Below are 13886 nucleotides of genomic sequence, written 5' to 3'. Positions count from 1 at the left end.
AAAGCTGCAAGAATAGACACGATAGCTGGAATGTATCCCCTCCTGGGTCAGCTCCGCCATGCTGTGACAACGAGGCACTCTACAAGCGCCATGTCAGTGCAAAGCCCATGTCCACACACTAGCTGTCAAACCTTTTTTTTTCTGGGATGTGCATGCACTCATGGCTGACAACTTGGCGCTCTAAATTGGCCGCGCCAGCCGACAGATTAAAACGCAGCGTTTTTCTTCCGATGTTTTTTGCAAAACTAAAAACCGATGATTCGTGCATCCTAGACTTTTCTTAAATATTACATTAAAATGCCAACAAATTCAAGCCACGATGAAGACGGTGGCACATTTGAAAAGCAGACGTCTTATCATTCTGAAAATATACAGGTTGTGAAATAAATGCCGACTGAGTCAACCAAAAGTGAGCATGACTATCCTTTGTCAAACGGAAGCGAATCTCGCCGTCTGTGTAGGCTGGAATTGTCCCTCACTTTGAAAAGGGAGTCTTCCCAGATGGAGCTCAGCCGAGGCTAACGATTATTTGGCAAACGTCGACGATTTCGACAACCATCCGAAATGGCAATGGCCAACAAATTGAAAGATGATTGTAAAGGGCTTCATCCTAAATTGATGACAGTTGGCTTCGCCGGCGGCAATATGAATCGCCTATGGCGGGGAACATTTGCTGACTGAATATTTACAGCGATGAAGAAGGAACGCTACAGTTGTTTGCTTGATGTCTCATAAAGTCTTTTTTTTCCCTTCTTCATATGCACGTATTTGTAATTGACACGTTTATACCGTATTACACGTTTAGGATTTTACACCTCAAAATGTTCATATTGTATAATGCATCGTAATTGGTGGCCATTTTGTTGGAAATGGTTACAACGAACGACCGTTATGACGGACAGATTCATTATGTCCCTCCAGGTACGTTGTCACAAGGTTCGACTGTAGTTTATTCGGGTTGACATAATACTGCCAATACATTTTGCCAATAGCATATTGGGACTCCCAAAAATCATTGCTATCAATACAGTGTGTTGTATTGTTTTTTTAATTATTGGTTACCCTTTTAATTGATCATCTGAATAAATAAAGAATAAAACAATCATATTTAATCATACAAAGTAAAAAAAAAAAAGTGGATTTCAGAATCAGAATCAGAATCATCTTTATTGGCCAAGTATGTAGAACACACAAGGAATTTGTCTCCGGTATAACACGCTGCATTAGTATCATCGTAAACAACAAATCATTGAACCATTTTAGAGTAACCAGTAGCAGTATTTGTAGTACAAGAGTGACTACGTCAGTGACTGTTTAAGGAGTTAATGGCTAGAGGGAAGAAGCTGTTTAAGTGTCTACTGGATTTGGTGCGCATGGATCTGTAGCGTCTGCCCGAGGGGAGTAGCTGGAAAAGGTGGTGGGCAGGGTGCGGGGGATCCAGGAGGATTTTCCGTGCCCTTGTCTTGATTCTTGCGGCGCGCAAGTCCTCAAGAGTGGGTAGGGCGGCGCCCACGATTTTTTCCGCCGTCCTAACTGTCCGTTGAAGTCGGATTTTGTCCTTTTTTGTGGCGGCCCCAAACCAAACCGTGATGGAAGAACGCAGGATTGATTCGACGACTGCCGTGTAGAACTGTCGTAGCACCTCCTGTGGCAGGCCGTGCTTCCTCGGCAGCCTCGGGAAGTACATCCTCTGCCGGGCCCTTTTCAGGATGGAGATGGTGTTGACTTCCCACTTCATGTCCTGGGAGACTGTGATTCCCAGGAACTTGAAGGTCTCGACGGTTGACACGGGGCAGTTGGATAGTGTGAGGGGCAACTGTGGAGAAGAATGTTTCCTGAAGTCCACGATCATCTCTACAGTCTTGAGCGTGTTCAGCCCGAGGTTGTGTCGGCTGCACCAGAGCTCCAGCTGCTCCACTTGTTGGCGGTACGCAGACTCGTCGCCGTCTTTGATGAGACCGATGACCGTGGTGTCGTCTGCGAACTTTATGAGTTTGACAGCTGGATCTGTTGAGGTGCGATCGTTTGTGTAGAGAGAGAAGAGCAGTGGAGAGAGGACACATCCCTGTGGGGCTCCAGTGCTGGTGGTGCGTGTTGATGATGTTGTTGCTCCCAGTCTCACCTGTTTTGTCCGTCCCGTCAGGAAGCTGAGGATCCACTGGCAGATCGTAGGGGACACACCGAGGTGGAGAGGTTTGGGGGTGAGGAGTTCCGGGATGATGGTGTTGAACGCAGAGCTGAAATCCACAAACAGAATCCTTGCGTAGGTCCCTGTGCTGTCGAGGTGCTCGAGGATGTAGTGCAGACCTATGTTGACTGCGTCTTCCACAGACCTGTTTGCCCGGTAGGCAAACTGGAGAGGTTCGTGTGCTGGTGAAAAAAGACCGAGCGTAGACTCCCATTGCGCAGCAACTTTTCCCTCGTCTAAGTAAGCCGCTCAGGGTCGCCAAAAACTAACGAAAATGACAAAAACAGGGATAATACTAGGGAGCGTGTGACCGAGGCTGCCATACCTGTCGGCGCCCGATGCATGAAGATTTCGAATTTTGATTTTGAATTTTGGAGCCTTTTGTTTTCATGATCGGGACTCGTGGGCGGAGTCACCCACAATGCACCGCGGAGGCTCCTCCATATAAATGCCGCCACTGTTTTCTCGAGTAGTCTGTTGGCGGCTGCCAAGTAATGTTGTTTCCGTACTTGTCTCGTTCACAACAACCCGAAGCACACGGCAACACATCTTTCGACCTTCGCATTCAACTCACCAGGGGCAGAATTTCTATGCCTCACCTTTTTGCTCCAACGAAAAGACTTATTTTTTCCCTTTAAAACAAGAACCGTAAGAGGCTGTCGTCGAGGCTGTCATGTTGAACGCGGACGAAAGGTAGGAAGTGACTCGTAATCATGTCAGCACTTTTATTTAGTTTTTTTTTGCCAAAGTTTTTCCTTGCCCATTCCGAGAGTTCGTGTCAAGTCCTCCCTGGTCATAGAAAGGCAATTACTAAAAAGACATTTGAAAAAACAAAACAAGACTGACGACATGCGCGCGGTGTATGTTTTTTTTTCTTTAGCCATTTGTCGCTACTTCCTCAGCACGTTGAGCACATGGAATGTTCCATCATGTCCCTTTAAAAATATTGTCCGTCACAGACCCACTTGTATGTTATAATGCTCGACGGTATTTTTGCAGCACATCGACATTTTTGACGATACGATAGTATGATGTTTTGCAGCGATGACATCTGGCCTTGCCAAAACATGGCGAATACGTCATTCCCAATTTTGCAATTCCAATAAACGGAATTGGCCGGAGTATTCACACTGGACTAGAAAGATGCCGTGGAAGTACTGAGGACACACTCGGAGATGTAGTTGTGTCCAAACATATTTATTTATTTTCTGTCATAATACGATGCCCCTTTTGGATGATAACAACAACAAAAAACTCTTCCCACTAAATATTTCCCATGTATTAGCAAGTTTTGACACTGCGAAGAAACTAGCACGAATCGTCCTTGTCGCCGACAACGTAACAAAACATTCTCTGTAAATGAGACCACGCCTGGGGAAAATTTTGCTGCTTCGAATCTGTTACATCATGTTTGCTGTCCAGCAAAATCCTCGCATCTCTTGCAACCATTGTCTGAAAAACAAAGCAATGTATATACTGTATATATATATATTACTCAAACACTGCATTGCTAAAGTTGTTAAAAGTAATTCGTCAAAGTGCAGATGCATGACAAATCTTGTTTTTGTACTCGACTGTATTCAGAGAGCAATTTAAAACAACCACCGCTGTCAATATGCAAATTTGCGGCTGTTGAACCACGAGTACATCTTTTACAATTTTTTTGAAATATTTTGTTTATAAAAGAAATTGCATTTTTTTTCTCCCTCTCATTGAACATAATCAATTTTCAAGCAATGTAGAGTATTTGCTCCCCTGAAGAAATTTGCACCATGTTAATTTGAAATAAATATTAACATTCTTCTGTTTGAATTCTTCCAGTAAGTCACCGTTTCCCGTCATTGTTGGTCTGTTTTAAAGTCGCTCATGTATTTTTAGAACGGACCCATGGGCTACTCATGTTTTTATGGGGGGGGGGGGGCTAACTAATACCTGCTGGCAGCATTTTATGTTTTTATTTTTTTTGGACAATGGACATTAATCAACGGAGCCCCAATTTTTTTTTTTTTTTTTTTTTTAGCTTTGGTCCCTCCCGCCTCTTCCAATGTGCACAACTGTGCAGCATCTTTTGCCCTGCTTAGAAATCCCTTCCAAAAAAGAGCAGCGAGTTTTAGTTGTTTCTTGAAAGCCTTGCCTATTTAAAACAACGGTAAATCCTCAAATCAATAATCGGCCGATGCCTCGTCGTTCTTGCTCTAACCGAGCCGGATTTCTAATATGGTGATATCCATTGTTGGTCTTTGTTTTTTTATTTTTCTTTTTTTGGCAGCCATTTTGGTTTTGGTCTTTCTATCGCGACTGCTAATCTGCCAACCTGCTAGTTTTTTGGGCGCGAGCCCACCGCCGCATCTCAAGTTTGCGCTCGCCAAATGGGCTCACTCGTATCACAAGATGACTTGTGCGCTCCGTTTGCAATCGTCGCTTCACCGTTTGACTTTTGATATCGGCCGTTTCTGGCTTGACGTCTAACTTCCGCCAGATCAATGCCGGTTTTGTTAGCCCGCCTTTGCTACTTTGCGTTCTTTTGTTAGCACGAAGCGAGCAGACTTTCTTGAGACAAAGTTAAGTAGTTTGGGTCAATAGACATTGTGAAAGTCCGTTTGTTTTCGATTTAGCTTTAGCGTCGTGGCCGGTTGGATAGAATAGATAATGGGTTGTATTTTTAGACTTGGCGACGATGCCGTCCCCTCGGGCTATTCAAGTCACGTGTAGCGCGCCAGTATAATTAGACGGTTGAATAAGTGTTAGTTATTAATGAGTGCCGCGCTTTCACTGCGGTGGCATCACGGCGCTGCGCATTTCGGGGACTTCATCTGAAGGTGAATCGCTTTTGGAGTCTGCGTGGTCTCATTCGGACGCGTCGTACCCGAACCGATGTATCCGCTTGAGGCCGCGTTCACGCCGTGTGCCTTTTAGCTCGATGCCAAGTGATGTCGCTCTGCAGGCACTTCAATTCCTGTTTTTAGTTTTTTTAGTTCTTGGTTTTACTGTTTGGTGCTTTCTACCGCCTTTATTACCGATTTGTCTTACTGTTTATTGTGCATGTTAAATTGCTCCATGTACTGCACTTTGTATGCAGCGATGGCTGTTTGAAAGTGCTCTCTAAATACTGTTGTTGTTGTTGTTGTTAATTATGGTCGGCATCTACGCAGATGGCGCCAAACGCATTCGCTTGGCAGCCGTCGTCAAAGCATTTTGACACGCGACTCGATCGGCGGGCCGCGATCGATATCCTTCAAGGGACGCTTTGACGCTCAAGTCGATGCCGTTTGGCGGGGCTCGGCTCGAGGGGTGCGTGATGACTTTCTCGTTGTCATGAGACGGAGTTGTGCGGTGCCGCAAATGTGGCATTTCCTTCCTTCGATCAAGATGGTTGAATACGCATCGCGATATATTTTCAAGCGGGGCGGTGCGGTTGGATTGAGTCCATTTATACCATCCGCACCGATAAATGCCCTGCGTCGGCGAGTGGTGTCGAAACTTATCCGACCCTTTGTCATTTGTTTTTCTTTTCCCTCTTCATTGCACGGAAGAGAATTTTCCGCCAATTAGCGGATATCTGACTTTTGCAGGCCAGAATGACAATTGTCAAGTGCAAATCTGCGGAGATTTATTTCTTTGAATGGAGTTTGGGCCGTTAGCCTCGGGAGAGGGAGAGTTACCCGCATGTTACGAAGCAAAATCGTCTTCCGTTTTTTACGTTTGATGTGACGAGCTCCGATTCATTGCCTAATCTTGATCTTTCACTCGAAAGCCGTGCTGATCCACCACTTACGGGGGGGGGCGGAGGGGGGATCCGTGAGCCAGGATGTCGCGTTGCAAAGCCGCAATTGGCGGACGGGCCGGGCGAGCCCCCTCTTCCGCACTTGCGAGTTGAAAAACAGACATGCCGTAGGATTCTTGCGCTTCATCAAACAGTTTCATGAACGGTTCCATGTGTTGGCACAATCGTCGGTTCTCCTGCCATGTGCTCAGCTTTTTCTTTTTTTTTTAGTTTGTTTCTCATGCGGTTGGTTTCCGCATACCAGCTGAATATCTGAGCGCTGAACTCCCCGCACGGATCGGTGGCACACCCCTGCGATGCGACGCCCGCTTTGCGTTGACTGTCCTGATGTCGTCGAGTCTGCCTTCGGACGAGACTGAAAGCCAGAACCGAGTCAGGTGAACGGCAGAACCTGCGCTTTGGGGGCGGGGGCCAACCCTCTACTTTTTAGCCTGGCCGTCTCGCGCCGCGCCAACTTGTAAAGCTCCACTTCGGGCGCTTTGCATCGGAAGCCTGGCCCCGCCCTCGACGATCTCTGCCGAGCGAAAAAATAAGACCCTGTGGGGTCACGACGGGAGAAATGTCCCCCGGAGACGCCCCCCCCGCTTTTTTTTTTTTTCGCCGCACCTTGCGACCACCTCGGCTTTCATTTGCCTCCTTTGAAACACCGACTTGTTCCCAAGCCGTCCATTGTGCTGCTGTTCGGATGTTTTCCGGTCTTCTCCCGGGGATGTTTTGTTCCCGTGTGTCTCTTGGCTGCCCTCCAAACACCTCCACGTTCATCTCCGTTTGTTTTTTTTTGTGAAAGCAACTCATCTGATTGTCGTCCAAGCGACGCCAGGAAGGGCCGCGTCCCACCGTCGCATTTGCACGCCCGTCGCACTTCCCACCATGGCCAAATGTCTTTTCACAAGAAAGTGCCCGTTGCGTGTTTTGTCTGAGCTTCTTCAAAACATCGCCTATATTCTGTTTTTAGGATGACCTCGTCAGCTATTCATTGGGGGGGGGGGGGGGCGAGGCTGCTTTAAATGTCAACGTGTTGCCTTTCACAACAAGCTGGCACTCACATCAGGCCAAGGGAGTGGAAAAAAACCAACCGAGCAGTGCTTGTTGGCAGGCTTCGTCTTTATCGCTTCCTCCATCTGTGTCCTGCCCGTCTCTCTCCTCCCCAGCACATTCTTATCTGATTAGTTTGTCTGTCGGGCATCGACATCGACGCCGTTTCCATCTCGTCGGAGAGCAAAAATGAAAAGCGTCGTCCTGTTCCCAGTTCCCGAGGACCAGCGGCCTCACCGAAATTTCAAATACAGCCGCGTAGTAGGCCCGAGTGTTCATCCGAAACGAGGTTTGAGGTTTAAATCGACCGAGCAAAGGTTTCCAAGTGAGCACTTTAGCTGGCGCACTCCGCCGAAATTTTCACAGGTGAGTGGTCGAGTCAGCGGGGGGGGGGGGGCAAGGTGGCAGGTAAAAACAAATGCGTGCGCTGCACACGATTTCCGTGTAAATATGATCCGGCAAACAAAGTCGGCGAGGCGGCTGTTTGACCGCCTCGCGTTTCAGGACTTTGCGCACACGGCAGAGTCAGTTGGCCCGAACGCGGCAGCCCAAAGTTTGTCTTTTTATTTATTTTTTTCTGGCTTTATGTTGTCAACAAAATGGGTCTTTTGGACCCTTTTTCATGTTGCACCATCAAATGCCACCAAAGCCCGAGTAGTTGTTGTCCAGGAAATCTGTCGACACGATGCGCCAAGTTTAGCCCGGGTTGCGACGGAGATTCTCGACGCATCCAAACGATCCATCGGCAAGCCCTTTGTTTGGAAGGTGCCACCATCAATTCAGGAATTGACAACTCATCGCTTTCTCAAATTGATCATTCTGTTGAAGCGTCACCGCGCCGTTTGGCCACCTCTCGTAATTTACAATTGTCCACTCTTCACCGCCATCCTTGCCGGCGGATGGATGACGTTTTTATTTTTTTTCGGCGATTGCTTGTACGTTTGTCTCTTTTCCGACGCGTTGCGGAACCAAATGGGTCACGCCGCCATCATCGGCGACTCGTGTTTTTTTTGTTCACTGTCCGTTTGAAATGATGTCTTTTTTTTTTTTTTTTTCAACAAAGTCGACGTAAATGGAAACGTGTTTTCCGATTCATAGATTAATCGACTGTAACGTAAAAACCCTTTCAGGATCAGAGTTGGCGTTGAAGTCATTTCTCGGGGGCGGCATTAATTTGCTCACCCCCCCCCCCCACCCCTTAAAAAAATATACACCCCCCCCCCCCCCCCCGTTTTGGGGTCGTGCTTGGTCCTCCTAAAAAAAAAAGGTTGAATATAACGCTTGGGGTGCAACACATGAAGACAACAACCTCCCCCCCACCCCCACCCCCCACTCTTGCCACTTTGGCCCGCCAGACCGCATTTGCCCTCGAGTCAAAAAAACAACGTTGACATTTTCTTGTCATTATTTTGTGAGTTTGCTTTTCATTCACCCCCCCCCCCACTCCGCCGCCGCCAATGTGCATGCGTGTGTGTGTGTGTGTGGAAAAAAGCCAAGATGTTGACTCACCGGCGTCTCCCGGCGTGTGTCTGTGCAGTTCCTGGTTAGCGGGCTCGCGGCTGCCGGGCTCCCTACCTCCGCCCCCGGGGCCTCAGTGGTGCTCCTGATGCCCCTCACCCACATCTGAAGATCCCGGGTGGGCGAGGGACGGTCAGGGATCACTCTCTCGGCGCGCTGCTACACAAGGTGAGCGGGTTGAATTGAAAAAAGCGCTCGGAGGTTTCATAGAATTGAACGTTGAACGTCCGGGCGCTGCGCTTTCCTCTCCCACATTCCGAAAACATGCCTGACGGATTCACGGAACACTTGAAATTGTCCCTCGGGTGCGAGTGTGAGCGCGGATGGTTGTTGGTCTCTGTGTGCCCTGCGATTGGCTGGCAACCGGTTCAGGGTGTCCCCCGCCTACTTGCCCGAAGACGGCTGGGATGGGCTCCAGCACCCCCCCCCCCCCGCACCTCCCCTTCCCTGCGCGAGAATAAAGCGGTTCAGAAAATGGATGGATGGCATACAACAAAGTGACTTTAGACTTTCTGTTATCTTTTTTTTTTTTGGGGGGGGGGGGTTCAAACGTTCTTTTTTTCTTCATCCGGGGCCAACTTTGTGCCTCAGTTGAGTGATTGTCATTGAATCCTTCAAGCTAAATTTGAGCAATTTTGCTGTTAACGCGCGTGCCTCGTCGTACCGCGTGACTGCGCTCGGGGATTCGCGATAGTGCGATCAGACAGAGGACGGATTCATCGCCCCCCCCGTGGCGCTGATTGGCTTCATCAGATATGAAAGCGAGCCATCAACTTGTAAATCCCCATCAAAAAAAACAAAAAAAAACGGTGCCGTCGGGCCAGAGGATGATCCCGCCGTCAGGGGAAGTTGAATTTGCAAGTTTTTCAAAATAAACCCAAGACGCGTACTGACTCTTCTTCTTCCTGCTGTGCAAATAAAAGCTCAATCAAGACGGACCCAAATAAATGTTCGGAAACAAACCGCTTCTCAAGATTGACTGCAAACGAGTTGACGCGACAAATTAAAGACAACCGAACCGTACTCGGGAAGAGACTTTTGCTTCGCGATTGTCGGGGGGCCGCTTCTGCCGTCAAGCCGCGGCGTTGCGCGGCGTGTGCACGCGCCTCGTTGACGTCGGCGCGCTTGCGCCCGCAGGGCGGCAAGTTGACGGTGATGCAGTCGACGGACGTGAACGGGAACGCCTCGCTGCTGCGCTTCCGCTACCAGCTGAGCGAACGCCGCTCGGCCTTCTGGGACACCAGCGTGTGGGACGACAGCCTCTTCCTGGAGATGCCGACGGGGCCGCTGGCGGAGGGGAGCAAAGAGGGGTGAGCCTCGCTCGGATACTCGCGCTCTCAACTTTTTTTTAGTGACGCGTCGCCTGAAAATCGGGAGGCCCCGCCCCGCCCGAACGCACGCCTCTCGCGTCCCCCGTCACCACGCGATGCCGTCCTTCTCAAGTGCGGTACGCGGGCTTCCCGCAAGCTGAATCGGTTTGAACTGATTTTTTTACCGCGGCTTGAACTTTTTATTCATTCGATACAATGCCCCCCCCCCCCCCCCAGAGGACTGTGGTTTTAACTTCAGTACAGTACATTTACGTTCAATCTTTTGCTTTTGTGATGGAGCCAGCGCGCAATACGTTTGAATTGAATCACTATTGGAGGGCTGTTTTGGATTTTGGGGGGGGGGGGGGGGTGGGGGGGGGGTAATACTTGATCTAAAAAGTTTGAGAGCCACAGATGTCGTGAGCACACGCACACACACAATCAGACCGTCGCCTGCCCCGCTTAGCGCCGCAATATTACGTATAGGGGCGAGCAGCTCCTTATGTAAAAGGAAAGACTGCGTCATCAGCCCCCCCCCCCCCCCCCCCCCTTCCGCATCGTCCACTGACCGCGCCTGTGTGCGTTTCTGTGTGTGACCTCCTCAGGCTTACCGCTCTGCTGGAGTTTGCCGAGGATAAGCTGAAGGTGAACTCTGTCGTCCTTTGGTTCCGCAAAGGCCGAGAGGACCGACGTAAGATTTGCCGTTCCTCCTCCTCCTCCTCCTCTAAGCTTTAAGATAATGACTGTTTGCGCCATCTTTTCTACTCATTGGTAAAATTAGGTTGATGGTTTCTCTTCCACCCCCCCCCCCTGGGGGGGGGGACAATTGGGATGGATTGATTGATTGGGTGAAGCGGGAAAAACTCCTACCGAGCTGACGGTTTCAGCTGTCACTTCAACCTTCACTCCAGTGTCAGCTCGGTAAGAGTTTTTCTCCTCGCCGAAGCAGACCATTGTCGGGGGGGGGGGGGGGGGGGCTTCAACCTAACAATGCCGGTTGTTTCACTGGAGCTACTTTCTGCTGCGATGATGCCGCGATTTTGAATCGGTTCCAATAAGTCTTATCGTGACTAGAAAAGCGACGGCCTGTGGCAGCCCCCCCCCCCCCCCCCCCCCGCCCCGTGCGGACTGACCAACGGGATCGATTTGCTCGCTTTTTCTGCTGGTTTTCAAACCGCAAAAGGCACGAAGGCGGCGCGATCTGCTTGGCAGCGCAGCGAGTGAAGCATTTCGCCATCTGCGTGCGCTTTGTGAATTCCGATGCGGCCTCTCTTGTTGCATTTTTTTTTTGCCGCTTTCAATCCCCTGGCGCCGATCCGACCCGTGCCGGATCTAACCCACTCAAGGTGTTGTTGTTGTTCACCCCCGCCCCGCCCACTAGTGTCCATCATCAAGACCTTCAACTACATCGGCTTTGAGATGGTGAAGCCGGGGGACCCCTCGGTTCCGGCCCGGCCCGACTTGGTCTTCATGCTTTACTCTCTGGACATCGACAGCAGCTCGGACGAGGAGTGAGTCCACATTGCCCCCCCCCCCACCCCCTTTCATCCTCTTGCCTTTGGAATCTAGACTTTTTTTTTTCTCCCTTCCGTCTCTTAAGACTGCGAACCAAGTCGCTTGAAACGATGCTGTTACATGCCAGACTCTTCCTACTTGAAAGAGAACGACTTTTTATGTTGTTTTAGAAGACTTTTTTTTCCTTTTTTTTTTAATGGAAGAACCTTTGTGACGGTCACGGCCAAGGATCCGCCCAGGTCACGATTGGACAAAACGTCACCTCACTGGCAAGCCGCCGACCGCCGTGGTGCATGCGCCGCAAGTTGGCCCATGGGGGGGGGGGGGGGGGGGGAAAGCATCCGGGCTCAACAAACTGTCGGCGCAGCACTCATTTAGCGTCGGTGCGCCGTTCCTGGACGTGCCAATCATTCTCATCCATCGGAAGCCGTTGGCCGCTCGAGTTCCATCAACACGGAAGGATGGCGGGACACCGATGTCAATCTGGTTGATTGGCAGTCAATGGCCAGTCTAATCAATCGGCGTGAGAACAGTTGCAGGTTGGAGGAACTGTCACCGTTTAAATTTTAAAAATGGAATCAAGTAGCTGTTCCGCGCAACTTGGAAGGCGGCACCGTCCTGATTTCAATTCGAAGTCGTTGGCCGGTCAAGTTTGACACCAAAACGGTGTTGCTAACGTAGATTTCGGATCATACTGAAAATGTTCATGTCGCTTTGTGAGCGAGCAGAAGTCATCGGCTCGTCGAGTCCCGTTTCACCGCGGAGCGCTTATCGCTGCCCGTCAAAAGTCACCGGCCGATGGAATTGCGGCCCATCGGTGAAGCCGTGCCTCCTTTCACATGGGCGCACCTTCCCGGCATCTCACTCGTCCTTGGCCGGTCAAGGCGAGTCCTCCTGTGCCTCACGTTTGAGCCTTTTCACTTTTGTTGACGAACGCGGTCCTGTTTCCAACCCCCCCCCCCCCCCCCCCCCCCCGAGGTTGGGTTGCGTGCGCACAAAGACGACTCCCGGGGATGACGATCAAATGCGAGACCATTTAACGTTGCGTTGCACGTACAGCCCTATTTTTTTTTCATATCTGTTTTAGCACTTTGAACTCGATGCCAAAAAGACTTATCTTGGCGTGGGGGGGGGGGGGCTTATCATTTGTTTAGAAACATCATCCAGGTTGAATCAATATTATGCATTTTCTCTGCAAAGTCTATTTTCTACGTATGTATAGTTCTCTCTATATTGGCAGAGTTAAGTTATTGGTTTGATTCCTGGTGGCAGTTGAATTCCGTTGGTCAACAATCCACACTTGTACACTGTGGAGAAACTTGGCTTTTGCGGCGGGGAAAATACTTGTTTAATAAAAAACAAAACTAAAAGTGTTTAAAATGTGTGTGTGTTTTTTTTTTTTTTTAATGGTGTGTTTGGTGTTTTCATCCAAAAAGTCAACGCGCTACAAGTTGAAATGCTGTGGCAGACGTCATAAAAGCAAAAAGACAAGCGGCTCCTTGTCTGGTGCACAATTAAGCAGCACTACGCATGATGGCAAGGATTCATAAAATAATTCAAGATGACCCAGAAAAAGCGGCAATATTCTAATCATGCTAATCTCACTCAAATTAGGATCATCTAATTAGTTTTTTTTTGTCAAAAGTAAAATGGGTGATTTATGCTATCATGAAACTATTGATTTTATAACTGACTGCAGTTCAATGCATTTTGAAGCTTCTTGGGTAAAAGATGTCCCATTTTATTTTTTTCATCTTTTTTTATTTGACTGCTGACTCTTGCGCTAATCCCCAAGCCGCTTCATCTGCGATCAACATTTTCTTCTCGGCACAGAAGGCGAGCTAAGTGTGTCCGGCTAATCCTGTATCGCATCTCTTGGGAGAAGTGTCACAAAATTGGAAAGCGGACCGCCATGATCCGCGGCGGCCCTCAAACTCTTGTCACTCGGTTAATCCCCGCTACTGCGAGGCCCGTCGCTCGCCTCCCTCCTCCTCTTCTCGCGGCCTTAATCTCATTCCGACGTTTATGTAAAAATCAGCTCACGCGGGGACGATGGCGGATGGCCGCGTCCATCCGCGTTTCTCGGAAAAGTGTGCCAAGGAAGGGTAGCCTCGTGCTTGCCAACATGCGGCGTGCGTCGAGCGTTTTTCATACAAAAGCCTCCTTCTTATCGTCTGCTTTTTTTGAACAGCACACTGGGGCACTCGGACACTAAATGAGCTTTTCAGATGACGGCACTGACTTTTGAAAGTACGTACAAAGTGAACTCGAGTAGTAGTATTCTCCTCTGTTGTAGGCCATAGAATGAATTACGTGGTGACAAGTGCTGGAGCGTGTAAGCGGCGACCGCGTTTATCTTCAGTACAGCATTTTTGGTTCATGATTAATTTTCATTCATTGATTTAAGACCGTGGTCCCCTGGCCGCGGACCGGCACCGTGGGCCATTTGGTACCGGGCCGCACAGAAAGACGAACTTACCTCGCTTCCGTTTTATTTATTTCGGAGTCCGAATGATGATTTATTTAGAAAAATTAC

General features: G+C 49.3%; 1 protein-coding gene across 3 annotated transcripts; it reads left to right on the top strand.

Moving 5' to 3' along the window:
* The first annotated feature begins 2665 nt into the window (after positions 1-2665).
* On the top strand, positions 2666-12714 carry oaz2a (ornithine decarboxylase antizyme 2a). Of its 3 annotated transcripts, XM_086109510.1 has the most exons (7): positions 2666-2881; positions 6183-6349; positions 8545-8693; positions 9663-9835; positions 10441-10526; positions 11217-11346; positions 11436-12714. In XM_086109510.1, the coding sequence occupies exons 4-7, from the start codon at positions 9681-9683 to the stop codon at positions 11518-11520; spliced, it is 456 nt and encodes a 151-aa protein (XP_085965636.1). In that variant the 5' UTR covers positions 2666-2881; positions 6183-6349; positions 8545-8693; positions 9663-9680; the 3' UTR covers positions 11521-12714. The 3 variants fall into 3 exon arrangements, with proteins under 3 accessions (XP_085965636.1, XP_085965635.1, XP_085965637.1); XM_086109509.1 differs by lacking the exon at positions 6183-6349; XM_086109511.1 differs by lacking the exon at positions 6183-6349 and having other exon boundaries at positions 11217-12714.
* The last annotated feature ends 1172 nt before the right edge of the window (positions 12715-13886 follow it).

This window comes from Hippocampus guttulatus, chromosome 4 (genome assembly GCF_054856545.1).
Source record: "Hippocampus guttulatus isolate MCC_2025c chromosome 4, RoL_Hgut_1.0, whole genome shotgun sequence".
NCBI lineage: Eukaryota > Metazoa > Chordata > Actinopteri > Syngnathiformes > Syngnathidae > Hippocampus > Hippocampus guttulatus.
Note: the sequence above shows the minus strand (reverse complement) of the source record. Positions and strands in the feature narration are given on the sequence as shown.

Coding starts and splice junctions, on each gene's coding strand:
- oaz2a (XM_086109509.1), top strand. CDS start 9,681: ATGCAGTCGACGGACGTGAACGGGAACGCCTCGCTGCTGCGCTTCCGC. Junction 10,527..11,216: donor CAAAGGCCGAGAGGACCGAC/GTAAGATTTGCC, acceptor CCCGCCCACTAG/TGTCCATCATCAAGACCTTC. Junction 11,347..11,435: donor GACAGCAGCTCGGACGAGGA/GTGAGTCCACAT, acceptor CCGTCTCTTAAG/ACTGCGAACCAAGTCGCTTG.